Here is a 27184-nt window from a genome sequence, read left to right on the forward strand (position 1 = left end):
AGTTCCCTTTACCCCAGTTTTAAAGAGGAGGAAGCCTGAGGCCCAGGGAGGTTGAAGGATGTGTCCAAAGCCACATAGGTATGGATAGTAAATGGGAGAGCCAGCATCTGAACTCTGGTGGTAGAGACCCCACTGCCCCGATTTCACAGGTGAGAAGGTCGGACAGGGGTCGCTACTTTGTTGAGAACAGGCTCAGACAGGCTAGGGCCTGAGCCAGGCGACCTCCTCCTGGAGGCTGACCCCGCAACCGAATCTCCAGATCTTGAGTGCTTTCCTCTGCGTCCGCTGCAGGCACCCGTGTGAACCAAGGTTCTGCCCCATCAGGAAGGTTCTGTGTCTTCGGGCCAGAGGTGACGAGGGTTTTTACCGGGTCTGCCCTAAAGGAGATTCTTGTAACTCCTCCAGAGACCCCAGCCGCCCACAAAGGCATGCAGTGAGGGCCTCGCCCAGTAGCAAACCCTAGGTACCCTTCTGTCAGCGGCGCCAGCTCTGGACCTAGTGCCGAGGGCGGGTGGGGGCGGGGGAAGTTGAGTAAGACCGGGTCTCAGCGTAGGAAGGAGCCTCCGCCTCGGGAGGATGTGGAGGAGGGCGCGTTCGCCGTATAGGAGAGTTGAGGGCAGCGGCGGAGATCGGAGAAAGGCGTCCCGGAGGCGGGGGCTGCAGCGGGACTTGTGGGCGAGACCCTCCAAATGTGTTTCAGGGAAAGGGTGGGGGCTTGAAGGTCCGAGGGAACAGGCCCGCTGGGCCTAAGGATGGAGGCTCTGGAGGGGGCGGTGTGGAAGGTGGCTGTTCTCGCAGTGGTTCTTCTCGGGGGTTGACCTGATGATGGCACTTGAGACCTAGAGTATACGGTTCGTCGCGGGCGGAGAGGACGGCGCCCGGAAGAGACCAGCTCCGCCGGAAAACAGGGCTCTGCCCAGGCGGGGACGCCACCGGACCGACCGCGGAAGGGCAGCGCGACCCCCGAGCCGCGGAGCAGGACGCTGGCGTCTGGGACCGAGCGGGGCCCCGCCCCCGGGCGCCAGGCCCCGCCCCCGCCGCCCGCGCGCAGGTAGGGAAGAGGCGGGGCGCCGGGGTCCCGCCCCCAGGAGCCACAGCCCGGGCGCCGGCCGGCGCCGCGCGGAACTGCTTGCCGGGGACTTGGGGCCGCAGGGAGGTGAGCGCGGGGCGACGGGCGGGGCCGGGCTCGCGGCAGCCGGGCTCCGGGCGCCGGAGGGGCCGCGGGGTCGCGCCCGAGCGTGGCCTGGGGCGGCGGTGCGCGGCAGGCGAAGGGACCGGCCCTTCGGAGCACTCGGGCTCCACGTGGGCCGAGGCCAGAGGCCGGGGCGGGACTCGGACGGGGCCGCTGGGGCTCGGCTCCGACCAGACGCCTGAGGGTCCCTGGGCCGCGGGTCACCAGAGGAGGGGGCACGACGATCGGGCAGAAGTTTAAAGTCCCGGGAGGAAGAGAGAGGACAGCCCCAGGGCAGGACCGCGCAGTCCCGCCGCCGTCCCAGAAGCGCCTGGAGTTCATACCTTCCCCTCGCCTTTCTCCTGGGCGAGCAGCCGTGGTCAGGGCGGAGTTTCAACGCTCAGCTTCGCAGAGGTGGAAACAGGTGCGGGAGGGTGGGCTCGCAGCCAGGCTGCACCAGAGCTCAGAAGTTGGACCCAGGAGTCCTGACTTATGGACAGAGGAGCTTGAGAAGGCTGCCCCGCCTCGGTTCCCCCAGGGCACTGCGTTGGGTTAGAGAGGCGTATGTCTCTAGAATATAAACCCCGCACCCCAGGGCTGAGGGGAGCCCAGGTCGCAGCCTGCCTGGGTGAAAGGCCAAGGGAGAAGGCGTAGAGTTTGGAGCCCCTGAGAGGGAGGGTCTGGGGAGGGGAGGGCTTGCGGGATCGCCCCCCCCCCCGCCCCCGCCCCCGATGTGGACTGGCTGCTCTTTCCCAATGGCTAGATTTAGGACCCTGTGTGGCTGGCATCTGCTGGTAATACAATGAGCCCAGAGTCTGTTATGTTACTATCACTCGCTATAGGTATGGCAGAGCGAACCGTGAAAAGTGAAAAGCAGGGGTCCTCAACTGGGGGTGATTTTTGCCTGCCAGGGAACATTCGGCAGAGTCTAGGACATTTTGGTTGTCACAACTTGGGGGAGGGGGCTGAGTGATGTCGCGACTGGCCTCTAATGGGTAGAGGCCAGGGATGCCGTTAAACATCTTGCAGAGCACAGGACAGCCCCCACCACAAAGAATTACCCCGCCCAAAGTGTCCGCAGTGCTGTGCTGAGGTCAAGTGACCCCGGGCAGTATCCAATCCATCAAGTTACTTCTCATGGACAGCCCCTCCCTGCCTCAGTTAAGCCTAAATGAGATAAGCAGTAAGGAGGTGTGAGGGCAGTTTTGCCCTAGCAGTAGGCCTTCCTTGGTGCCACAAGCCTGCCTCTTCCCTGCGTAAACTACGGGCCCTGCAGGAAGCAGTTCTGCGTGCTGTGGGGGAAGGGCTGGGAACAGGGGCCCTCTCACAGCTCTGTCCTGGAGTGCTTCACCCCTAGGGCACCTCCCACGCAGGGTGAGCCAGGGCGGCCCGGAGTTCACATAGTCCCACGGTGCGGAGGTGGGGAGCTCTGTTCTCATAGATTTTCCCAACGCTGCATTGCTAGGTGGGCCTGGACTCCTGATGCCATGTAACCGGCTGTAATTTTCCCTTCTGAACCCATACGTAACTCCTCAGTCACTTACACCAGGAAAATAACACCCAAGGAATTCCTTGTGGCTCCCCAGTCTCCTTCCCTCCTACAGTAGAAAGTTCCACCGTGGCTGTGGGAACCCTGGGTGAGACAAGAAGCCCAGGGTGGGCACAGCCGCTAGTGGAGCAAGGCGCGCCCCCTGCTCGTGGTGTTAGCTGAGCACCAGTGAGAGATGGAGAACAGCAGAGCCACAGGCCAGGGGGTGCCCCCAGTAGGGATGACTCTGAATTATTTGGGTTGGGCTCAAGGAGTGCACTCCAGCTTTGTAGGGACTTGAGGCGGGGGGCTGTCACAGAGTGGCAGGATGGGATGAAGCAGCCTTTCATGCCCCAGAGCCCAGGCCACCTCGCTGCCCTCCCTTCCCACTTCCTGCCAATGTCCGTTCCCCCCCACACCTACCATCCTGTTCACTTCTGGACCCTGGGCTCCTGACCTGGGAACCCTGATGGGGTCAGAAGACAGGTGGCAATTTCTGGTCTGGCTTGACTTTTTTTGCTTTGGGGCTTCTTTTGGTCTTTTAACTTTAAAAGGCTGGAGCGAGACTTTCACTTTTTGAGCTGAAAAAAAACCAACAACCCCATGATAGTGACCCCATCTGTTGTGTGCCTCTCAAGGCACAAGGCAGCATTAAGACTTGCACAAAGCTGTTCAGGAAGTAATCGGCAGGGCCTGATATTGAACCTGGGCTGTCTGTTCCCAGGCCCAGCCCTAAAACCTCATGCCACCTGCTGGCAACAGAGTACCAGGTGGTTCCTACCTGATTTGCTCATTTCTGAGCTGCAGCAATACCTGGTGTAACACACATGCACCCAGGCACACACACTCTGCCCAGGAGGGGCCTCCTGGCCCTCAAAGAGGAGGAATTAGTCACACCAGAAATACATTGTTGGGGCCACTGGGGTCTGAGCCCATCCCTGGGTCAGTGGTGGTATTTTCACTGTGGCCAGAGCTTTTCTCAGGGTTCCTGTTGACTTGCTGTGTAAACTCTTCCCCAGGTGAGACCCCAGGTGAGAGAGGGAAGTCAGAGGGGGGGTGTGTTTGTGCATGTGACTTGGATGAGCCCCCTGGTGCTTCCCTTTGGGTCGAGATGGGCGGTGGTGGGATTGGGGTGGCCCCGGCCTCCTGCCTGCCACCTGGTGCAGCGTCGGGGGAGAGGTACTCTGCAGGCTGCAGCTCCCCTCGGGTCTCTGTGACACCCGGACCAGGCCTCAGTGTTGCCCTGGCCACCCGTGGGGATTTCCAGAGTGAGCTCATGCCTCTGCTCCCGGTTTCCCATCCGGCTGGGCCGGGCTGGGGGAGGAGTGGCAGGGACGTCAGTGCAGACTGACCTGGCGCGTGGTGACCACGGCAGGGAGGCTGCCAGGCAGCGGCAGCTCTCAGGACTGGCATAAAGAAAACAGTTTCTTCTCAACTTCAGAAGTACAGACAGCCCCCGTGTCCACATTCCCTCACGCGGTAAGTTTATCTAGGGACGCAGATGCAAGGCTTGAGGTCTCAAAGCTGCAGGGAGGCGCCTTCCAAGACCCTGTAGCAAAGTGGTTGGACCTAATTGGACAGGGCAGATGAGCTGGGCCCATCAGGGATGCTGGCCTGGAGAGTGGGGGTCGTGGTGGGAGGGGGGGTGATTCCCAGCTTGGGGAGCCAGGAAGCAAGGCCTAGAGGCTGGCAGGCACCTGGGCTATGAGAGTGTGGTCAGTAGGATGGGGGTCACAGAAATAGCCCGTGCCTTGGTTTCCTCCTCGGGGTCACAGCAGTCTGCCTGGGAGGGTTGCTGTGAGGATTCCAGTGGTGATTCACACAGAGCCTGGGCAGGTGCCCGGCTGCACTAGGAGCGTGGGGAGGGAGCCGTCACCATAACAGGAATGTGTCTGTGTGCCCTTGGCACAGACTGCAGTGATGCCAGAGGTCTCACCTCATGGGCTGTTGGGGGAACGAGGTGAGAACATGCTGCAGAATGGCAGCACTGCTGCGATCCTGTAGAAGTGGCAGGGCCTGGGGCGGGGTAGGGATGGGCGGACCTCAGCGCCATAGCGGCCACAGGTATGGAGGGGTGTTTGGATCTGGGAGTGGAGGGTCAGGCTGTGAGCTGCTGGCCCCCGTCCTCCAGCTCGTGCGTCGTCATGGTGGGGGGTGGTCGTGGGGGCCGTGACCCTCAGCCCTGCTCCCTCTGGCTGGACTCCTTGGAGCTGGGAGCCTAGTAAGCTCGGTTTTCTCTGCCTCCCAAGTGTCCCCGGAGCCAGTGCCAAGGGGATCCTCGGGTGGTCCTGCCCGGCTGCCAGCAAGAAGCCCCCTTTCCCTCTCTGGTGGCTGTCTCCAGGTCACGCCTCCAGTGTGGGCCCCGGAAGGCCTGGAAGAGAAGGTGGGGGATCTGCCGTGGGACTGGGCAGAAGCAGGACTTGGGACTGCAGTCTGGCCTGAGCCCTGGCTGTTAGCTCATGGCTTTATCAGCCAGTGACAATCGTGAGATAAGGACAAGGATGGGAGAATGTTTGTGAGAGCCCTCAGATAAGCTGGAAAGTGCCATCATGCGTTAGGTGATAGCATTTCTGCTTGGGGGGACGGGGAGGGCCTCGTGAGTCAAAGGCCTGCTCACCCAAACCTCACCCCCAGCACCTGAGTTGTTTTGCCACTTTGCCTCACCAGTTCCAAGCTGGCAGGAGGCCAGAGCTCCACCACCTAACTACGTAGCCTTGGACAGGCGACTTCACCTCTCTGAGCCTCAGTCTCCCCACCTGTCAAACAGAGATCTGTCACCTCTGGGGCTCTGGGCTCAGATGTAGAAACCAAGTGAGCGATGGTGGCAGAGGTCAGCCGGGAATAAAAGAAGCTTCCAGTTACCGGCCGCCAGCAGGGTCGCAGGCGCTGTGCACTCGTGATCTCGTGTCGTCTCTGTAGGATGCCTGGCGATGGGGGCTGCATCACCCCATTTCGCAGCAGAGGAAACTGAGGCTCAGAAGTGATAACTTACCCAGTCTCCCAGTGGGCAGGTGGCCAAGCCAGGATTTAAGCCCTGTGTCTGGCTCCCCAGCCCTCATTCCTCAACAAGAGAACCCATACAGCTCCTAAGCGAGATGGGGGGGAATGGGGGTTGGTGACACGTGCCGAGGGCTCCCCTGGTCTGAGTGGCCTGGGTGGCTCAAGTCCACGTGTCCCGAAGCCCTCACCGCAGCCGTTGTGGCTAGGGCCAGCCTCTCCCAGGGAAGAGCAAGCCCCAGGGCAGGATTCTGGGAAGTCCGGTTTATTAGCTCCTTAATGAGTGTTTTCAAGTTGAAAAGTGTTTGCCTGGCATGTTCCCTCCCTGCTGACAGCTGCCCTGGACCTCCAGAAGTGAGGGGCACCCAGTGCCCTGTCTGTGTCCAGGTGAGGGACCCAGGCAGCCCAGGGCCTGACTTCTGGCTGAGTGACATTGGGCGAGGTCCTTACCTCTCTGTGAAAGATAGTCAGACATTGTCCCTCAGCTGCCCGTGCTCCCAGGGTGACCCCTAGCTAATGGTGACAGAACCACCTAGATTTCAGACCCCTGGGAGGTTCCTTAGCATCTTCTGCATAAACACACTGAAGCTCAGAGATGCCAAGTGGCTTGCCCGAGATCACACAGCTCTTAGGGCTGGTCCTCTGACCCTGTCTCCCCAGCTGGACAGTGTTCTCATTGTCTGGAGCCAGGTCACGAGGAGTGGGTGGAAATTGGGTGGACCCATCCTTGCGAGCACAAGACAGAGGCCTGCTCTGTGCGCCGAGGTTGGTCGTGTCTGGAAACAGCCTGTTCACACCTCGGTGTCCGGGAGCCCCCAGCAGGAGTGAAGTGGGCCTCCCCTGCTCCCCCATCCATGCTGCACCCCATTCCCCCCGCCACCACTACGCATGTGCTAGGCCTCTGCCAGTTCCAAGGACCAGTGGAAACGCAACTCCCAGGACCCCAAGATCCCGAGAGAGGCAAATTGTCGTGCATGTTTGGAGCAAAGCATGGGTCACACCAAGCCTGGGTCCGTGTGGTGCCCAGCAGTGCATGAGCCCTTTCCAGGTGCCCTGGGGTCTGGCCTGGAAGGACGAGAGGCTTCCGGACCCCTAGGGCCACTTCTGACTCCTCTCCTTCACAGCAGTGCTCAGGGAACAGCAGAACTGGGACAGAATAGGCCACCTTCCCAAAGGAGACCGGGCTGCGGGGCAGAGCACCCCAGGACCCGGCTACTCCGCTCCCTTCCTGCTGTTGTCCTTAGCTGCCATCGGCCTCCCTTCCTGTTGTTCTTAAGCAGTGCCATCTGGAAGCTGCTGCCGCCTGGGGTCTGGAAGGTATGTGCTCGGCTGCGTCCATCCGCAGCTCTGGAGTCCAGAGATTCCAGAGGGGCCTCTGGGCGGGCACCGTGGTGGGCAGGGCCCAACATTGTGGTCACTTGGGGACATCGGTGGCACTTCCAGTAATGCCTGTCCCTGTATGTTGGCAGCAGCTCCCACACCTTAGGATGTGGGGACATGGGGCTCAGGCACTCCCAACTGGCTTTCTGGAATTGTGGTCCCCGCAGAAGATAGGGTATTCACATCTCTGCCAGTCCCGCTGGTGTGTGGTCCTGAGAAAGTCTCCGGGTGATACAGAGGGGGGTTGGGAACATGGCAACCTGTCCTCCTCGCCCCCACACGCTCTTGGCGGGCACTGGGCTCCAGGCTGCCTCCAAGAGCACGTGCCCAGCACCCACTTCCCGTGTCTGTGGTCGGCCGTGACACCCAAGGCACTCTAACTGGGTCCCGGGGAGCCCAGAGCCTGGGGTCTGATGGGGAAGGTCACCAGGTCCCTGAACCTGTCCCCAGATTCTTAATCTTCTAGAGTTTGAGCAAAGCCCTGGCAGGTGGAGGAGAAGTCGGGGCCTCCCCGGGCCAGGGCCCTCTGTGGTTGGGATGCAAACCCACAGGTGGTTTCATTTTTCCTCTCTGTCGGGGGCAGCTGGGCTGCACGGTGAGCGTGCGCCGGGGCAGCCTGTGAAGTGTGCCTGCCGACTGGCACCTCTGGGAAGTGGGTGCTTGCCGGGAGGGAGGGGGCCCAAGGGAGGGGTCCCAGTGGCCTCTGGTGACAGATCAGCATCCCCCCCTTCTCTAACGCCCATGATTGGGTTTGCAGCCTCCACCGGGGACACTTTGCGTCCCTCCCTTTTCGTCTGTCCATGTTTTGTCTTCCTGTCTGACCCTCGGCTGGCCTTCTTTGCTCCCTCCTGCCCGGCACTCCCATCCCCTCTGGCTCTTGCCAGGGCAGGGAGGCATCTGGGCTGAGTCACCGGCCGTGCGGGCCAGCGTGGGGCCGCGTGTAGGGAGCCCAGGGCGAGGAGGCAGCCTTTACATAAGCTGCTCCTGCCGGGCCTCGTGGCAGGCACAGCGGCTCCCCGAGGTCAGCAGAACCCGGGGCTCGGCCGGGGATTGCACACTGGGCGAGGGCCAGCTTCCTCCTTGACGCTTTCTAAAAACGACCCAGTTCCCAGAAGGGCTGTGGGGAGGGAAAAATCGGGTTTCGGTGTCTGTGACAGGGAAGCAGGGGGGAGAGGCCACTTCCTTGCCCACCGCCCTCACCCCGACATCCTGTGATTCAGCAGGGGACAGGCAGGTCCCGGCAGCCCCAACTGCCTCCCTTCCCTCCAGATGGCCCGCCTGCCACCAGCTGGGTGGAACCAGCTGGTGGTTTCTTCCCTTCCTCTGTTCAGAGGGCCTGAGGCCCTCCCCGTCGGGGGGTCCCCTAAACTTCCTGACTGTATCTCGTGGTTCAGAAAGCCTGTTTCCTCTCTGGAGGGGCTGCTTGCCCCTCCTCCAAGGGCCCCTCCCTCCCCTCTGTCCCCATTTCTGACCACACGCGGGCTGAGTCCTCCCTCAGTTGCCTGTCTGCTTCGGGCTCATGAGGCCCTCGGAGCCTGGGGTGTGGAGAACCCATCCTCCCTTAGTCAGACCAGGGGAGCCTTCAGATACCTGCCAGTGTGTCAGTGGCGGGCAGGTGGAGAACGGAGGGCACCGGCACCAGGCTCCTCTGGATGGTGGACCCGCACCCGGGGGCGCGTGGGGAGGGGACAGAGGGCCCATGCAGCCTGGGGAGGGGGCACCCTGCCGCAGCCTGCCTGCGTGCGCCCTGGTGGTGTTCCGGCAGGGGACCCCCCGGGGAGGTCCGGCTTGCCCTGGCTGTGGCTGCCGGGCCAGGGCTCAGCTGGCCGTGCCCAGCCCCACCCTTTGTGGGGAAACCGGGTTCCCTGGCAGCACCAGCACGTGGTTTCTGAGTTCTGCATTTCTGCCGAATGGGCCGAATGCCGGCTGCTGCTCCTGGGTGTGGGGGAGGTGGGGGTTCAGGCCCTGGGTGGGTCTCAACCCGTGGGGACCGTGGGGTGATTTGAACTCTGCTGCACTGTTTCTTTGGCTGTGCACCGCCCACCCTGTGCTGGACCCCCTCCCTCTACCCAGGCCCCTTTGGGGTCTCCTAGGTACCCTGGGGCTGAAGGCCCTTTTCAGGGAAGGCCCTACCAAGGCCCAAATTTCTATGGGCAAGTGGCAGGGGCCCCGCCGGGTGGAGCAGGCCCTCAAACCTCCCCCCCACCCACGGGCTGGGCGCTGCCGCAGGCCTGGGGGTCTCAGAGAGCAGCGGATGTGACTGGGCCAGGAGGAAGCTTGGTCCCAGGATGTCACAATTTCCTCTGCAGTGAGCAAGCACTTTTGGGGCGCGGGAGATAAGGGTTGGGCGGGGCGGGCGCTCCCAGCGTCCCAGCGCTTGTTTCTGTCTGGTCTCTGCCGTCTGGGCTGCTCCACGCCCTGGCCTTGGGTTACGCAAGCACCCAGAGTGGGTCCAACAAGCCCTGCATCTGCCCTGGGTACCCCCCCCCCACCCCTACCCTCCCTGAGCCCAAAGGCAGGGGCTGGGCTTCTGGTGCCCCTGCTCACCATTTCTGTGTCCGTTGGGGGCACACGGTCTCAGGAACAGGCCCTCCCCTCTGTGGTGGAGCGTGGCTGGGGCAAAGTGGTGTTTTTGTTTTTGTTTTGTTTTGCTTTTTGGCCATGTCTTGCAGCACGGGGGATCTTAGTGTCCCAGCCAGGGATGGAACCTGCGCCCCCTGCAGTGGAAGCGTGGCATCTTAACCACTGGACCACCAGGGAAGTCCCCAACGTGGTGTCTTTATGCCAAATTGTGGGCCTCACAGGTGTCAAAACTGGACCGTCACCTTGTCCAGTGCCTTCGCTTAACAGAGAAGGAAACTGATGCTGTGGGGGTCAGTGCTGCTTACAGGCCAGGGCTCTGGGCCCTGCCCTCTGAAGATGGATAAATGACTCCCCGGGAAAATGCGCCCCAGCCCCGCTGCTGCTCTTCAGGCCTGGTCACTGCTCCTTGGGACCCCTAGAATTTCCCTGGGGCTGGGCCAGTCTTCCCAGTCCTTCAGCCTTGGATTGAGTCTGCCCTTCTTCCTGTCAGGAGATTGGCACAGATGCCAGCAGCACAGTGGGTCCTGGGCCAGGGGTCCCAGCCAGAGGTGGTATGGCCTTGGGATGGGAGGGCCAGTGGGAGAATCTGGGCTGTGCTGGAGAAGAGGGGAAACAGGAGGTCCTCTGGGGACTCATCCTGGGACAGCCTCCTCCATCCTTGGCTGGTCAGTGCTCACAGAGCAGAGGTGGGGCAAGCAGCTCTCGGTAGAGCCTTCCAGAATGAGTCAGTTCCCAGGCTGGCTGCGGGATTGTGGAAGACAGTTTCTGTTCAGGGTCAGTGTGCACTGACCATCAGCAGCCATGCATGCACCCACTCTCTCCACCTGCCTTCCATCTAGTTGGCCCGTAGCAGGGCTAACTGGTTCTGGACCCAGTGCTGCCAGGGGTGGGTGGGGGATACCTACGTGTAGGCAGGTCTCTGCAAGATCCATGAGAAAGTGGTTGATTTTTGGCTGATGGTAACACAGCAGGCTTCCTGGAAGAGGTGACACTTTATCCTCCTTAAAGCAGCTGGTAGGTGTTGGCCAGGTAGATGGGATGGAGCCTGGCGTGCCAGGTCAGGGCCTCAGATGAGAGGAAGCAGGAGCTTGGGGAACTGTGGGGGGCGTGGTGTGTCTGGTGGGGTGTGGGGCAGGTTTTGAAGGGCAGTGGTGTTGACTCTGGGGAGATATAATCAGCTCGGAAGGATCCTACCTGCGTGGTGGCCTTACCTGAGCTCCGGCCTGGCAGCCCTGCGCTCACCACCAGCCTTCCTCCACTGCCTCCCTCCCTCCTTGGTGCCGGTTTCCCAGGGCAGTGCCCGCCTCGTGCCCTCTCACTGCACCCTGGTCCCAAAGGAGGCCAAGCTGGAAAACTTTCCATGCAGGGGCCCCAGGGGAGGCTGTTGTCTTGGAGCTGTCCCCAGAGTGGTGCAGAGTGGCGTCTGAGGCGCCAGTCAGCTCAGCACCAAGTCCCGTCTGCCTGTGATCTGCGAGCGGCCTCGTCACCCACGGCCCATCTGCCCTGGGGTGCGGGGTCAGAACTCCCCACACTTCGGGGTGGAAGGGTGATGCCCGAGTCTCAAGCAGGAAGCGTCCTGGGCCCCCAGCTCTGCCTCAGATCCCTCTCTGGCACCCCCTCCGCACAGAGCTCCTCTCACCTGTAGTTGGAGGACTTCAGCAACAAAGTGAAAGGCCCCGATCTAATATGCAAAGCCAGAGGGGTGCTGCCCTGTGGACTCAGAGGGGGGCCCACACCCTCCCTCAGCCTCCAGTTCACCCCACAGCAGCCCCTTGGGCACCTCTGGGTAACCTCAGGCCTCTGAGGAACACAGTTTGCAAAGTGTTGAGATGCTCGACCAAGTTTCCCTCCAGGCTGGACTCTCTGCTCCGTCTCCCTAATAGGAGGCTGTCCAGCCCCTAGTGTAACACCCCAGCCTTGGCAGGGCTGGGTACCTGTTTCCCTGAGGACACTTCAGGCCCTGCAGCCAGAGTGGCTTGAGTTCCAGCCACTCCCCTGCTGGGCTGTGTGAGCTTGGGCAAGTTACTCAACCCCTCTGAGCCTCCATTCTTATCCACAAAATGGAAGCGATGATAATATCTACCTGAAAGCGTGTTTTGAGGACAAAGTGGGATAATGCTCAAGAAGGGCCACGGAAGGCCTGGCCCACGTGGGGCCCTGACCCTGTCCTGCCCCCAGCGGTCCTTGGGGTTCTGTCAAGGCGGGCCTGCCACGTGCTCTGCAGCAATGTCCCCTGTGCAGGACTTCTCAGAAACAAAGGCATGCCCTTGAGTTGTTCACTTTCTTTGCACCGAGTGGCACGTACGATCTTAGTTCCCCAGCCAAGGATCAAACCCTCGCCCCCTGCAGTGGAGCCGCCGAGTCTTAACCGCTGGCCCACCAGGGAAGTCCCAGGAGTTGTTCACTTTTTCATACTTCTATGTTGTGTGGATTCCACCTAAAAAAAAAATTAAAGAACCAAAACAACAGCAAAAAGCTTCCGAATCATTTGAACACTGCCTTGACTATCTGGCTTACTCTAACTGAAAACAAACCTTAATCAGAAGATAGCCAATAATGCTTGCATTTTTTTAAATTAAATGTTTCCAGTAAAGTTCTGTAGAAACCGGAGAAGGAAGTAGGGACCATCTTGATTATGGTTCCCAGCCCAGAGCCCAGGTCTTCAGGTGGTTTTGTTAGGTAAATGCCCAGAGGATACTGGTGTCCGGGCTCTCTGAAGCACCCAGCTCATCACTACAAGGGCCTTTACTCCAGGGGAGGAGGAGGAGAATATATCTCTTAATCCCTCACCTGTGAAGCTGGTGGAATTATCCCCATTTTATAGATGAGGAGACTGAGATCAAGAAGATTACAAGATGCAGTGGTCCTGACATGCCCCCTTGAGCTTGCCCTCCCTTCCTTATAGGCTGTGAGCACCAAGGGAGCTGCCCTCCTTGACCGAGCCATCTGTCCATCTTTCCTTCTGTCTCTGCATCCATCCACCTCTCTGCAGAGCTGAGGCTTGACTCCAGAGCATCTGTGCAGAGTGAGGAAAGGACTAGAACATGCTCTAAAGTCCACTGCAACAAGACCTAGGAAGCTGCGAGCTCAGCCTAAACCCTAAAGGTAGGAAGCTGTGTAGCCAAGTGGGCTGGACCCCAGGTACCAGCAGTTTTGTTTCCTTGCTTATCTGATTTTCAACAAATACATACTGATGCTGCCTTTGGACCAGCACTCTTCTGGCAGTGGAGATGCAGCTGTGAATAAGAGAGGCAGAGAGGGAGGTGAGCAGGGTGAAGTGATGGAGAGACACATGGCGGGGCGGGGCAGGGGGAGGGGCGGATAGGCTGCCTCAGGCAGCCAGGGAGGGCTTCTTGGAGGAGGTGACGCTCAAACTAGGACCAGAATGATGAGAAGGAGCCACCTGCTCTGCTGTGTGATGATCTTATCTGGGGCAGCAGGGTCAGAGGCACAACATTTATGGAGCACCCGCTTGAAACTTTTTTTCTACTGCGTTGGGTCTTCGTTGCTGTCTCTAGTTGTAGAGAGCAGGGGCTACTCTTCATTGCATTGCGCAGGCTTCTCATTGCAGTGGCTTCTCTTGTTGCAGGGCACGGGCTCTAAGCATGTGGGCTTCAGTACTTGCAGCATGCGGGCTCAGTAGTTGTGGCGCGTGGGCTTAGTTGCTCTGCAGCATGTAGGATCTTCCCAGACTAGGGATCGAATCCTTCTCCCCTGTATTGGTAGGTGCATTCTTAACCACTGCACCACGAGGGAAGTCCCTTGAGAGTTTTTTTTTTAAACCAGCTTTATTGAGATATAGTTCACATTTCATTTACATAATGCACATAAAACTCATCCATTTAAAGTGTACAGTTGAATGGTTTTTAGTATATTCACAGGTGTATATAACCATCGTACAGTCGCGTGGTTTTCAGTATATTCACAGGTGTACGTAAGCATCACCACTGCCAACTGTAGAACATTTTCATCTTCTCAGAGTGAAACCCACGCCCTTTAGCTGTCACCCCCCAGCCCACTCCCCCAGCCCTAAGCCGTGACTCATAGATTTGCCTCTTCTGGACTTGTACTTGGACCCCTGGAGTATGTGGTCTCTTTGCGTCTGGCTTCTTTCACTTAGCATAACATCCCCCAGGCTCATCCGTGTTGTAGCCCGTCTCAGCGCAGCATTTCTCTTCATGGCTGAGTAATAGTCCACTGTGTGGATTTAGCACGTTCTGTTTATCCATTTGTATGTGGTTTTTTTTCACGGCTTACGTACACCTTATTTTTTTAATATTTATTTTACATTAGAGTATAGCTGGTTTACAATGTTGTGTCCGTTTCAGGTGTACAGCAGAGTGATTCAGTTACACACGTACATGTATCTATTCTTTTTCAGATTCTTTTCCCATATAGGTCCTTACAGAATATTGCGTAGAGGTCCCTGTGCTCTGCAGCAGGTCCTGGTTGGTGATCTGCTTTGTGTACAGCAGCGTGTGGGTGGTAATCCGCTCTCCTAACGCGCCCCTCCCCCATCCATCTGTATGTTGGTGAGCATTTGCGTTGTTTCCACCTTTGGGCCCCAATGAACGTGCCGCTGTGAACGTTCCTGAATGAGCTTCTGTGGACGTGCTGCCTGAGTGTGTGTCATGTGTGCAGTCGTTTGATGCCCAGGACACCTCTCTGGGGGAGGGGGTTATTCCCCCCTCATAAGGTGAGGATTTGGGTGACCTGTGATCAAGTGTAAGCCTGTGATCAAGTGGCGGGCCCAGCCCTGGCCACCTGGCTCCAGTCCGTGCTTTTTTTTTTTTTATAATTTTAAAAATAATTTTATTTATTTATTTATTTATTTATTGGCTGTGTTGGGTCTTCATTGCTGCGTGTGGGCTTTCTCTAGTTGCAGTGAGCAGGGGTTACTCTTCGTTGCGGTGCACGAGGGCTTCTCATTTCGGTGGCTTCTCATTGTGGAGAGCGGGCTTCATTAGTTGTGGCACATAGGCTCAATACGTGTGGCTCTCGGGCTCCAGAGCAGAGGCTGAGTAGTTGTGGCGCACGAGCTTAGCTGTTCTGCGGCATATGGGATCTTCCCAGACCAGGGGTCGAACCCATGTCCCCTGCATTGGCAGGCAGATTCTTTTTTTTTTTAAGTTTTTTTTGGGTCCACTTTTATTTATTTATTTATTTTTTCCTTTAAGAACTTTTATTGAGATACAATTGACATACAATAAACTGCATATATTTAAAGTGTACAATTTGATTTTTTTTTCTTATTAGTAATGTATATATGGCAATCCCAATCTCCCATTTCATCCCACCCCAAACCCCCCCACCCCCACCCCCACTTGGTGTCCATATGTTTGTTCTCGACATCTGTGTGTCTATTTCTGGCAGGCAGATTTGTAACCACTGTACCACCAGGGAAGTCCCTCCAGTCTGTGCTTTTGACCACAGAGCTTGGCAGGTGTGGGGCAGTGAGGGACCCATGGTGGCCTGATTGGGGTGGGGAGGCGGGCAAGGAGGAGACAAAGCCACGAGGGGTCCAGAGGCCCCAGTGGGAAGTTTGGACTTTGTTTTAAGTGAGAACTGGAGACCCTGGCCCAGTGCTGAGCGAGGAGTGATGTGGTATGATTTGCACTTTTCAAAGGTGGATTCTGCTGCCGTGTGGAAAATGGTCCTGGGGTAGGGGCTCGAGGGGCAGTAGGTAGAGGAGTCAGGAGGCCGCTCTGATCCTTCAGATGAGGGGTGATGGTGGCTCCCGTTGGGGCCGGGCCAAGATGGGGGAGCGGATAGAACAAAGGTGGCAGCTGCGTTGCCTTACCGTCCCACACCTCTGCCGCACGTCCCATGCTGGAGGGCTCCTGTGTGACTCTCCCTCTAGCCAGCAGATTGATGTGGGGACCCTGGCCTTGTGTGAGGGGAGGAGAAATCAAAGCTGCCCCAGCAGCCTTGGGACATGGGGAGAGGAAATAGCAAAGGATTTTAGCAAGAAGAAGGTCACGGACAGAGTGAGAGATGACATGGAGAGAATGGACAAGGCAGAGGTGTTAGTTCTGGGGGGTTACAGGGGGTGTGGGGGTCGGTGGCACACGCCAGGATGGAAAAGCCCCAGGTGGGGGTAAATTGCTGCTTCCTCCTGGCTGGGCCATTTGACAGAAAGATCCATTGAAATTCAAGATGCTCTTACTCTTCAGTCCAGCAACTGTACTAGAAGTTTGCCTTGTGGTAATCCTGGGACAGGCACACACAGTGTAGGCGAGGGTGTTCGTTACCACTGGACACGAATCTAAACAACCATCAGTCTGGAATTAAGTAAATCTTGGTACATTCCACTCAGTGAAACCTTCCCAGTCTTCAAGAAAGATCAGGTAGGGCTTCCCTGGTGGTGCGGTGGGTAAGAATCCGCCTGTGATTGCAGGGGACACGGATCCGAGCCCTGGTCCAGGAGGATCCCACATGCCTCGAAGCAACTAAGCCCGTGTGCCACAACTACTGAACCTGTGCTCTAGAGCCCGAGAGCCACAACTACGGAAGCCCACACGCCTAGAGTCTGTGCTCCACAACAAGAGAAGCCACTGCAATGAGAAGCCCGTGCACAGCAACAAAGAGTAGCCCCTGCTCACCACAACTAGAGAGAACCCATGTGCAGCAACAAAGACCCAACACAGCAAATAAATAAATTAATTAATTAATTAAAAAAAAAAAAGAAAGCTCAGGTAGAGCTATCTACCTGCATTGACGGAAGGATGTCCACGTTGTAGAAGACAAGTTGTGAGTGTGTAAAATGTTAAGTACGTGTCCTTTTTTAGGTGCAGAGAGGCACCTGGAGGGGTGTGCACACCCTGTGCTTTCCTGGAAGATGGGTTGACAGGCAGGCCAGGAGTTCACTTTCTGCTTTGGAGTCTTCTGAGTCTTTTTTTATTTTATTTTATTTTATTTTTTTGCAATGCTCATATATCATCTTTATCATTAAGATATAATATCCTTCCTTTGTGGAAAGAAAAAAGTACCAGGTAGGTGGCAGTTTCAGTTACCTTTTTTCCCCTTAATTTTTATTTTATTTATTTATTTATTTGGCTGCGTTGGGTCTTCATTGCTGTGCGTGGGCTTTTCTCTCGTTGCAGCGAGCGGGGGCTACTCTTTGATATGGTACACAGGCTTCTCATTCTGGGGACTTTTCTTGTTGCGGAGCCCCGGCTCTAGGCATGCAGGCTTCAGTAGTTGTGGCTCATGGGCTCTAGAGCGCAGGCTCAGTAGTTGTGGCACACGGGTTTAGCTGCAGCGTGTGGGATCTTCCCAGACCAGGGCTTGAACCCATGTCCCCTGCGTTGGCAGGCGGATGCTTAACCACTGCGCCACCAGGGAAGTCCCTCAGTTACCTTTGAAAAAGGAACCTGGCAGCCCTGGGGGACAGGGACCAGCACTGTGGCTCTCCCATCTACTGGTAGGCTGAGCTGCTACTTCCTTACTCAAAGACCAGGGGTCTCTCCTCTGAGAACCACCTATTCCCTGCACAGCTGTGGGCCCCTTGTTTGTGGGTTGCTTGGAGCCTTTCTCTTTGTCCTCCCCCAAGCCCTGCCCCAGGGAGAAAGGCAGGACTCTTTGTCCAAGGAAGCTGCCTTCTGGCCCCCTGGCCTGCTGTGGCCAGGCTGATGAGATGGCCGAGATCATGGCAGCTCTGCATCCCAGGCCGTCAGCGTTCCTTTCTGGGTGAGGTCCTTGCCTGAAGCAGAGGGACCAGAAATGGTGAGGTGGTAAGCTGGGGACCTCCCAGACCCCTGGTGCCCTGGAATGCAAATGAAGGACGAAAATAGACCTTCTCATCATACCCCGCCCAGCCCAGATTCAGTCTCTGCTACGTGGTTTAGTGTCCAGGATTAGGCTTGAACCAACTTTCTGCAGGTTGTTCTCAGTCTGGGCTGCCCGCCCTGGCACTATCCTGACACCCCAGACTGTCCCCATGTCCCCTCTTGTCCTGCCACCTCTTGACACACCTGTGCCCCCTCCCTGTTTCCATCCCAGCTGCCCTGCCCCGGCACCCACCATGGCCTCTGCTGATAAGAATGGCGAGAGCGTCTCCTCGGTGTCCAGCAGCCGCCTGCAGAGCCTGAAACCACCCAACCTGTCCATCACCATCCCTCCGCCCGAGACCCAGGCCCCCAGCGAGCAGACCAGTATGCTGCCCCAGGTAAGGGGGCAGCTGGGCGTTCGCTGCCCTGCCACCGGCGACTGCTTTGCCCATATGGCACCTTTCTGGCAGTTTCACTTCCCAGAGGAGGGCCCTTCTGGAGTTATCCCTGCCTTGTAGCTCCTGCCGTAGGCTGTGCCCCCTCCTTCCTGGCCCCAAACGTCACAGGGAGTGGGCCCTGAACTCAGCAGCAGGGTCCCATGGTGGGCCCGGGAAAACAGGAAATGCTCACCAGTTCCACCCAGGAATCAGCTGTTTCCATTCCCTCGCCTGGGCCCGGGCCCTTCTGCAGGCGGTGGGCTGTCTGTGACTTAGAAGGGGCACAGAGCTCCTGCAGCACCCGCAGCCTGACCTCCGCGCACCCGGCTCCTGGGGAGGATGGGGATGAATCAACATTTCCAACAGTCGGGACCAGCGCCCCATAAAGAGCTCACTGAGAACCGGCTGCAAACAGCATGGGCTCCCCGTGCAGCCCGGGGCCCCGGGAGGCGGTCTCGTGCCAGCCACTCACGCCAAGGGCTCTTCCAAACACGCAAAGCCAGGCAAGGCCAAGGCTTAGCCTTAGCTAAGGCCTAAGGCAGGAGCACTGGAGAGGGAGCTAGGGAGATGTGTGCTGGGCTCGCCGACAATGGCGATTTGCCCCTCGGCATGAAAGCATCTTGGGGTGGACCGGGGTCGAGGTTTGTTCTGTCTGGGTCTTCATGTCGTGAGCCAGAGCAGAGCCAGCCCGGGATCTGGGCTCCACCAAGTCACAGCCTGTCCTCCTGCCCGCCTCCTACAGAAGCCCAGGAACCCGGCCTTCCAGAAGAGCATCAGCCTCCAGGAGCCACGGGCACGATGGCAGGAGGGCAGCTCGGAGAAGCGCCCCGGCTTCCGCCGCCAGGCCTCCCTGTCCCAGAGCATCCGCAAGTGAGCATACCCGCCAGGCCCCCGACCCCACCCCACCCTTCCTGCACCCAGTTAACTCTCGGGACCTTGACCCTGGGCCCCTTCCCAGGAGGTGTGGGCAGGCAGCCCATGTTCTGGGCGGGGAAACTGAGGCCCAGGCAACTCTGTGCCTGGTAGGAAGCCACAGTGAGGAGGCTGAGGGGGTCAAGGAGCTGGGGGTGGACCACTGCCCCTTAGAGCGGCTCCCGGGGCCTTCCCAGCTCAGCCCTCAGTCTCTGGACTTGATTCCCCCTCTGCCCATCTGGTCCCTGGGCACAAACCAGGGGCTCAAGGGGAAGCTGATCTACCCCTCCCACTGGAGGCACATGTGCCCTGTCAGCTCCCCTGCACACGCACGTGCCCTTTCACCTCCCCTGCACACGCGCGTGTCCTGTCACCTCCCCTGCACATGCGCGTGCCCTGTCACCTCTCTTATCATCTCCCTGCACACATGGCCTTTCTTGCTCTCGTCGCGGTCACGCCTGTGTCCCACACCCGCCCCACACCGCCTCTGCTCCCGCAGGGGCGCGGCCCAGTGGTTCGGGGTCAGCGGCGACTGGGAGCTGAAGCGGCAGCACTGGCAGCGCCGGAGCCTGCACCACTGCAGCGTCCGCTACGGCCGGCTCAAGCCCTCGTGCCAGAGGGACCTGGAGCTCCCCAGCCAAGAGGTGCCCTCCTTCCAGGGCACCGAGTCTCCAAAACCCTGCAGGATGCCCAAGGTGGGCTCCGGCAGGGGTGGGGGCAGGCGCAGCAGGGGACTTGGCCCAGGGCCCAGCTGACTCTGCCCGCCGCCTCCCTCCCGTCCAGATCGTGGATCCCCTGGCCCGAGGACGGGCGTTCCGCCACCCGGACGAGGTGGACCGGCCCCACGCCCCGCACCCACCCCTGACCCCCGGGGTCCTGTCCCTCACCTCCTTCACCAGCGTCCGCTCCGGCTACTCCCACCTGCCCCGCCGCAAGAGGGTCTCTGTGGCCCATATGAGCTTTCGAGCTGCCGCGGCCTTCCTCAAGGTAAGAACGCCTCTGCCCAGCCTGTTCCCTCTCTCTCCCTAGAGCATCTCCGGAGAGCTCCCCCAGGCGTCTCCCTCTGTGCCAAGGGCAATGGGTACCCCGGGGTCCCTGGGCAGAGGGGGCATGCCACAGCCCAGCAGCCAGACCCACATCCTTCTAGCTCCAGTAGTCCCTAGTGTGGCAGCTGATTTCTGCACCGACACATGAGCTAGAGAAGTAGGAAGTGAAACATGCAGTCACCACTCACTGACCTGTGTTTACTGAGCCCCTGTGATATGCTGGGCACAGGGGCTACAGAGCGAGTTGAGTCAGTGTCACTGCCCAGGAGGAGCCCTCGGCTCGGGTGAGGGCAGATGTCACCATTCAGTGTGATAAGTGCTGGGGCCTGCCCAGAGGAGGGGCTGCCCCATCTTGCCCACAGGAGGGGCTGATGTCAGGGAAGCCACTTGAACTGAGCCCAGAAGTCTAAGGAAAGGTTTGCCAGGAAGGGAACAGCATTGTCAGCAGAGGGAACAGCCTATGCAAAGGCCTGGAGGTAGGAGGGAGTAGCAGGTAGTTTTAGTGAAGGGTGTTACAAGAGGCATGGCAGGAGATGGGATCCAAACGGCAGGGTCCTGGTGTGCCGTGCCAGGAAGCCCGAGCCTTGGGAATAAGGGTGCAGGAGGAGTGGTGGGTGCCAGGTGCCCAAGGCAGAGGCCTGGAGGTCACCAGGGAGACGTTAACAGCCGACCGTGGGGAGAGTGCTGTGCTCAGGCTGTGGAGGAGCTGGAGCCCCGTCCTGGCCGCTCTCACAGATGCGCGTGCTCTGAGCAGGGTCCCCCCTCCCTGGGTGGGTGGGCTTGACAGACTCCGGTGTCAGGGGCAGAGGCACCTGACCCGGGCCTGACGCCCGTGCCTCTGCCGGGCACAGGGGCGCTCGGTGCTGGATGCCACGGGACCGCGGTGCCGGGTGGTCAAGCGCAGCTTTGCCTACCCCAGCTTCCTGGAGGAGGACGCGGTCGATGGGGCAGAGACATTCGACTCCTCGTTTTTTAGTAAGGCAAGCATGGGGTGTGTGGGCCCTCGGCGTTGGGGGGCTGGGCAGGAGCCAGGAGAGGTGACGTGGCCTCCGTCAAGCTCTGCTGGGAGCCCCTGAGACGTCCAGAGCCCCGTGGGTGGGATGGCAGTGCTGCTTCTCAGAGCTCCCAGGCCCCCGTCTTTCTGTTGGCAGAGCTAGGACCTGGGGGGGGGAAGGGCGCCAGCGGGGAAAGTCACCCTCAGGGCGCACAGACACTTGCCTGCCACCTGCCTCCCAAAGAGCCTGTCCGGCTTTGTCCTGCCCTTTAGTTGAGTTGTTGCCGTCAGTGCCGGGGACAGCGACTCCTCACACTGTCTCTTTTTGTGTCCCCGACTCCACCCCCACCCCAGGAAGAAATGTGCTCCATGCCCGATGATGTGTTTGAGTCGCCCCCGCTCTCTGCCAGCTGCTTCCGGGGCATGCCACGCTCGGCCTCCCCGGTCTCTCCCGATGGGGTGCAGGTCCCTCTGTGAGTTCTAGGCAGTCCCCAGGTGGAGGGGGGGCAGCACCACGGGGAAGAAGCCCAGCGACCCTCCCGGGGGCTTCCCTAGACGGCAGGTCCCTCCCGATCCCCTTCGTGGGATGTGGGGCGGGCACCAGGCTAAGACCACCGTCCTCACCAGGAAGGAGTCTGACCGAGCCCCAGTGCCCGTGGCCAGACGTGGCAAGCGCATCGCCTCCAAGGTGAAGCACTTTGCCTTCGACCGGAAGAAGCGGCACTACGGCCTGGGCGTGGTGGGCAACTGGCTGAACCGCAGCTACCGCCGCAGCATCAGCAGCACCGTGCAGCGCCAGCTGGAGAGCTTCGACAGCCACCGGTGAGCCGCGCCGGCCTGGCGCCCCACCCCCTCCGTGACAGTGCAGGGTGGTCACCGCTCTAGAGAGCTGCCCCCAGGTGTAGGCCCAGGGGAGAGGGGCCGCGAGCCACCCAGGAGGGCCTGGGAGCTTCCGGATTCCCCTGGGCCCTCTCCCGACGCTCCCCTTATTATTCCGCGAGCCTTTGGTGAGCACCTCTTTTGGGTCGGGGAGCAGGGAGGGTCCCCAGGGTCACCCTACAGCACTCACAGCACCTGGGAAGAGCTGTCAGGTGTTGCTGCCTCTTCTCCTGCTTTTTGGGCCCGCTTCCTGCTCTGGGCTCCCAGACAACAGCCCGGCAACAAGCGTTCACTGAGCACCACCACACAGGCCCTGGAACAGCGGAGCAGGGCCGGCGGGGTGGGTCAGAGGGGACAAAGACCAGGGAAGACAGAGGACCAGGAAGAGGCATTCTCAAAGAGTGTACGATTAGCAGCAACCTGATAGATGCTGGGCCCTAAATGACAAAAAGTTAGGTGATGGCAGGTGTGGTGAGTGTCCCAGCGAAGGAGGACAGAGAGTGGGAATGACAGCTGGTGGGGAGGAGTGTAGCAGGAGCAGCAGTTAGCTGGGTGAAGAGAGATGGCAAGAGCATCCCAGACAAAGGGAGCACCGTGTGCAAAGGCCCTGGGGCGTCAGGGATTGGGGTTTGCTCCAGGAACTGCAGGAGAAGGAGAGCAAGGAGGCCAGGGCACAGCAAGGCCTTGCAGCCAGAGGGAGGGGGCAGCGTTAGACTTTATCACCAGGGCAGCGAGAAGCCATGGAAAGGATTTAAGCTGGGAGAGGTGCTCTTCAGGGGTGGCTGTGGGGAAGGATGGGTTGGAGGGGAGCCGTGGAGGGTAGCATGCAGGTGAGAGCTGGGAGCGGTGCCGCAGGGCTGGGGGCGGGGTGTGAGTCGGCTCTGTGACCGGAGGCCTCTGCCCGCAGGCCCTACTTCACCTACTGGCTGACCTTCGTCCACATCCTCATCACACTGCTGGTGATTTGCACGTATGGCACTGCGCCCGTGGGCTTCGCACAGCACGTCACCACCCAGCTGGTGAGTGGGGCTCGGGAAGGGGTGCTCCACCCCGGGGTCCTAGCCTCCCCCCCCAAGAGCTGCCGGCATCTTGGGCACCCGGTCTCTCCCACAGCAACAACCTGGCCCAAGCGGGAAGGTGCTCTGGGCTCACGACTGTTTTGCCTCTCAGCCCCTTCCTGGGGGCCCTTCCCTGGGACAGAGAAACCCCTGACTGCCCCTCTCCCTACCCTTCCACCTCTGCACCAGGTACTCAGGAACAAAGGTGTGTACGAGAGCGTGAAGTACATCCAGCAGGAGAACTTCTGGATCGGTCCCAGCTCGGTAAGGGGCCCAGGCGGGGACAGCATCTCTGCAGGGAGCCCCTGGCCCCTGTCACCCCCAGCTGGCCAGGAGGGGACTGGCCCGCCTGGAAGTCCCCCTCATCAGGGGACCCCTCCGGGGAGACTCTCAACAGAGCAGCCAGGTCCGGGCCTGAACTCACTCCTCCCCACCCTCCCCCCAGATCGACTTGATCCACCTGGGAGCCAAGTTCTCGCCCTGCATCCGGAAGGACCGGCAAATCGAGCAGCTGGTGCTGCGGGAGCGAGACCTGGAGCGGGACTCGGGCTGCTGTGTCCAGAACGACAACTCGGGCTGCATCCAGACTCAGCGGAAGGACTGCTCGGTGGGGGCAGGGGCCCTTCGACCCCCGCCAACCGCACCGAGGTCCCCTGCACCATCTCCGTGTTCCCCAGCCTGGGGGAGGGGCCCTTCGAGAGCGGTGTCTATGTTGCCACCATCCTTCCTCTGTCCTCCCCGGCCTCACACACCCCTCCCCGGCCTCACACACCCTTCCTTGGCCTCACACACCCCTGCATGCGGCTCAGCACAGGGAAGGTGGCAACCTCCCCAGCCCCAGAGAAGCAAAAGCTGGGTCTTGGGGGTGTCAGTGGGCACGGGGGTCTGGGAGATGGGCCAGAGACCTGGACAACAGGGAAGGAGCCCCTGCCCAGAAGGGGCCCCTACCCACTCCAATGGGGGTGACCTTGCCCTAGCCATGAGCAGCCCGCCTCCGTCCTCTAGGAGACGTTGGCCACTTTTGTCAAGTGGCAGGATGATACGGGGCCCCCCGTGGACAAGTCCGGTCTGGGCCAAAGGCGGACATCGGGGGCCGTGTGCAGCCAGGACCCCAGGTACAGAGTCCCAGGGGGACCCACAGCTGCGCGGTCTGAGAAGATGGGGCTAAGTATCCTGTAGCCTCTGCCACCCATGGGGATGTTGGCCAGTGGGCGTGGCAGTCTGGGGATGTTTCGGCCCCTCATTTTGCCGCCTCTGACCTCTGTCTCAGGACCTGCGAGGAGCCGGCCTCCAGCGGTGCCCACATCTGGCCCGACGACATCACCAAGTGGCCAGTGAGTGTCCAGGGAGGAGAGTGGTCCAGGAAGGGCAGGGAGGGCGTGCCTGCTGCTGCACAGCCCCAGCCCCCGTCTGCGCCCCTCCCGGCAGATCTGCACGGAGCAGGCCAAGAGTAACCTCTCGGGCTTCCCGCACATGGACTGCCAGATCCGGGGCCGGCCCTGCTGCATCGGCACCAAGGGCAGGTGAGCCGACCCTGGCCCTCAGCCCGGAGCCCCTGTGCTCCTCCCCTGCCGTCCGCCACCCGGGGGGGGGGCTCCTCCCTCCCTGCCCGGGGCGCTGTCCATGGTGTGAGCAGGTCCCTGCAGAGGGTCACCCTGTCCTGCCAGTGATGCCCGCTGCGGCCAGGTGCTGGACACGGGGCGAGGGGGCAGGACTTAGCCTCCTGACGTCCGCCTTGCCTTCCCCGCCCCCAGCTGTGAGATCACCACTCGGGAATACTGTGAGTTCATGCACGGCTATTTCCACGAAGAGGCCACGCTCTGCTCCCAGGTGAGGCTGGGCCTGGTGGGGCCCCGGGCATGGCAGTCTGCATGCTCTCCCGCAGCGGGTATCCGGTCCTGCCCCCCCACATCAGGGCCTCAGACCCAGCCAGGTCCCAGGCACCGACTGCTGTGTGCTCACCCCTAGGTGCACTGCTTGGACAGGGTGTGTGGGCTGCTGCCATTCCTCAACCCCGAGGTCCCGGATCAGTTCTACAGGCTCTGGCTGTCTCTCTTCCTCCATGCTGGGTAAGAGGCACCTGGCTGCCCACCCCCCAGACCCCTGTGGTGCCTGCCCACCTGGACCACTGGAGGAGGGGCCCCTGGGCCAGGACGCAGGCGGTGTAACCTGCCAGACCCCACTGCTCCTGACGTCCCTGGCTGGCGGCCACGGCGGGGAGGCTGATGCCGGTGTGTCCCCGCCAGCGTGGTGCACTGCCTCGTGTCTGTGATCTTCCAAATGACCATCCTGCGGGACCTGGAGAAGCTGGCCGGCTGGCACCGCATCTCCATCATCTTCATCCTCAGCGGCATCTCTGGAAACCTGGCCAGTGCCATCTTCCTGCCGTACCGCGCCGAGGTGGGGCCTCTGACGGCGGGGTGGGGAGGGCTTGCTCTGCTGCTTCCACCCCTCCTGCCCGGGTTGCCCAGAGGGACGCCCAGCCCCTGCCACGTCAGGCGCAACAGCACGCGGACAGCTCAGCTGGGGGCTTCCCGGCCAATTCTTTAGTCCATTCCGGGGCACGAGGGGGCAGTGATGCTCCTGCGTCACGCGTAGACATCACCTCCCGGACCCCGCCCCTCACCCTGCCTCTTCTCTGCTTCATTTCTCTCTGCGACCATGACCACTGCCTGCCAGCATGTCCCATAGCTACAGGTCGGGCCATATGAAGTCACCCTCGTGCAGCTGTTCTTGACCCAAAGAAACGGCAGTTTTTCGATCCGTTCGACCTCACACTATGGGCTTGTTCAGTGTCTGTCCCTCCCCATGTGCGCCACCCAGAGCAGGCGGTCTGTCCTGCACCAGGCGTGCACATAGTAGGTGCTCAGTGTTTGCAGAAAGGGTGGGCGGAATGAGTCCAGCTGTGTTCTGGAGCTCCAGCTGCGCCTCTCCTGCCCCCCGGCCCTCAGGTTCAGGGTCCCCACCCTGGGAGGGGCTCACGGAGAGGATGACCGGTGTCCTGGGGCTCCAGCCCGGCTGTGCCCAGGCCTCCCCCGCAGGCACCTGGGAGTGACCCTCTTCCCTCCCCACCCATCTGCCCCAGGTGGGCCCGGCAGGGTCACAGTTTGGCCTCCTGGCCTGCCTGTTCGTGGAGCTCTTCCAGAGCTGGCAGCTGCTGGAGCGGCCCTGGAAGGCCTTCCTGAACCTGTCAGCCATCGTGCTCTTCCTGTTCATCTGCGGCCTCCTGCCCTGGATCGACAACATCGCCCACATCTTCGGCTTCCTCAGCGGCCTGCTGCTGGCCTTCGCCTTCCTGCCCTACATCACCTTTGGCACGAGTGACAAGTACCGCAAGCGCGCCCTCATCCTGGTGTCACTGCTGGTCTTCGCCGGCCTCTTCGCCTCACTGGTCATCTGGCTCTATGTCTACCCCATCCACTGGCCCTGGATCGAGTACCTCACCTGCTTCCCCTTCACCAGCCGCTTCTGCGAGAAGTACGAGCTGGACCAGGTGCTGCACTGACCACCTGCCCGGCGGGGCCAGCGGGACTGCTCCCACGCAGCGCTGAGGGCACGGGGACTGCGCCCGGGCCGGGCTGCCTGCCTGCACAGCGCCCACCCCCACTCCAGAGACCCCTCCCTCCCCCAGGAGAGGCTGAGTCCTCGGGAGACGCTCATCAAGGGAGGTTCCTAGGGGGACTGAGCCCCCCTGCCTCAGGCCTGGGCTGGGGGACACGGAGCACGTGCTCCTCCGCAGCTCGGGGCCCAGGCCCTGACGTCACCCCGCTGCTCTGCTGTCGGGACCACCTCCTGGGGTGGGCTCCTTTCTTCCTGGGGTCCTGGGGTGCTGCCCAGCTCCCACCCGGCTCTGCTGGTACGTTGCTTCTCCCCATTACTGTGAGTGCACCCTTCCTGGGGAGGAGGCTGGGGTTCCCACCAGGTTCCCAGCCCTGCCTGGCCACAGCCCCCTTCCTGTTTCCCCTCCCCTCTCTGCCTTGTGAGTCCACGCCCTGCATTCATCCATGGCCTGGTGAGCCTGCCTGTGAGGCTCCTGGACAGAACCTTGTGGGAGAGGCTTTGGGTGTGGTCTGGGGCAGAGAAGGAGCAAAGACTGGAAGCAGCTAGACTGGGAAGCTGAGAAGCTCCTCTGTTCTCAGTAAACAGAGACTGAACCCGCACCTCCCCCAGGCCCCGCAGCCCCTCCCAGCCCAGCCCCTGCCTTCCAGTGTTCTGCCTCCAGGGGCTGGACGGACCCTGGCCAGCCCACCACCCTCTGCCTTACTTCTGCCCGAGGCGGGGGCAGGGCACCCCAAGGACCTGTACCTAGGGCTTACCCACGATCAATCAGGCTCCTTTTTTTTTTTTTAACCAGTTTATATTATGGTCCTAATTTTTTTTAAAGTAACGCTAACACTGTACAGATGATGTCTGAAACGTATTAAATGATA

The 27184-nt window shown here is 60.3% G+C and overlaps 1 protein-coding gene across 14 annotated transcripts; it reads left to right on the top strand.

Annotated features, from left to right (window-relative positions):
* Nucleotides 1–592: 592 nt before the first annotated feature.
* On the top strand, nt 593–27184 carry RHBDF2 (rhomboid 5 homolog 2). Of its 14 annotated transcripts, XM_057716045.1 has the most exons (21): nt 593–1051; nt 12565–12764; nt 14041–14191; nt 16057–16409; nt 17661–17826; nt 18608–18735; nt 19277–19472; nt 19561–19764; nt 20675–20803; nt 21172–21290; nt 21445–21639; nt 22604–22715; nt 22944–23018; nt 23200–23361; nt 23760–23869; nt 24025–24088; nt 24183–24277; nt 24509–24584; nt 24723–24823; nt 25001–25154; nt 25840–27184. In XM_057716045.1, the coding sequence occupies exons 5-21, from the start codon at nt 17683–17685 to the stop codon at nt 26257–26259; spliced, it is 2484 nt and encodes an 827-aa protein (XP_057572028.1). In that variant the 5' UTR covers nt 593–1051; nt 12565–12764; nt 14041–14191; nt 16057–16409; nt 17661–17682; the 3' UTR covers nt 26260–27184. The 14 variants fall into 14 exon arrangements, with proteins under 14 accessions (XP_057572028.1, XP_057572030.1, XP_057572025.1 ...); XM_057716047.1 differs by lacking the exon at nt 14041–14191 and having other exon boundaries at nt 16057–16429; XM_057716042.1 differs by lacking the exon at nt 14041–14191.

Source organism: Hippopotamus amphibius, chromosome 17 (assembly GCF_030028045.1).
Source record: "Hippopotamus amphibius kiboko isolate mHipAmp2 chromosome 17, mHipAmp2.hap2, whole genome shotgun sequence".
NCBI lineage: Eukaryota > Metazoa > Chordata > Mammalia > Artiodactyla > Hippopotamidae > Hippopotamus > Hippopotamus amphibius.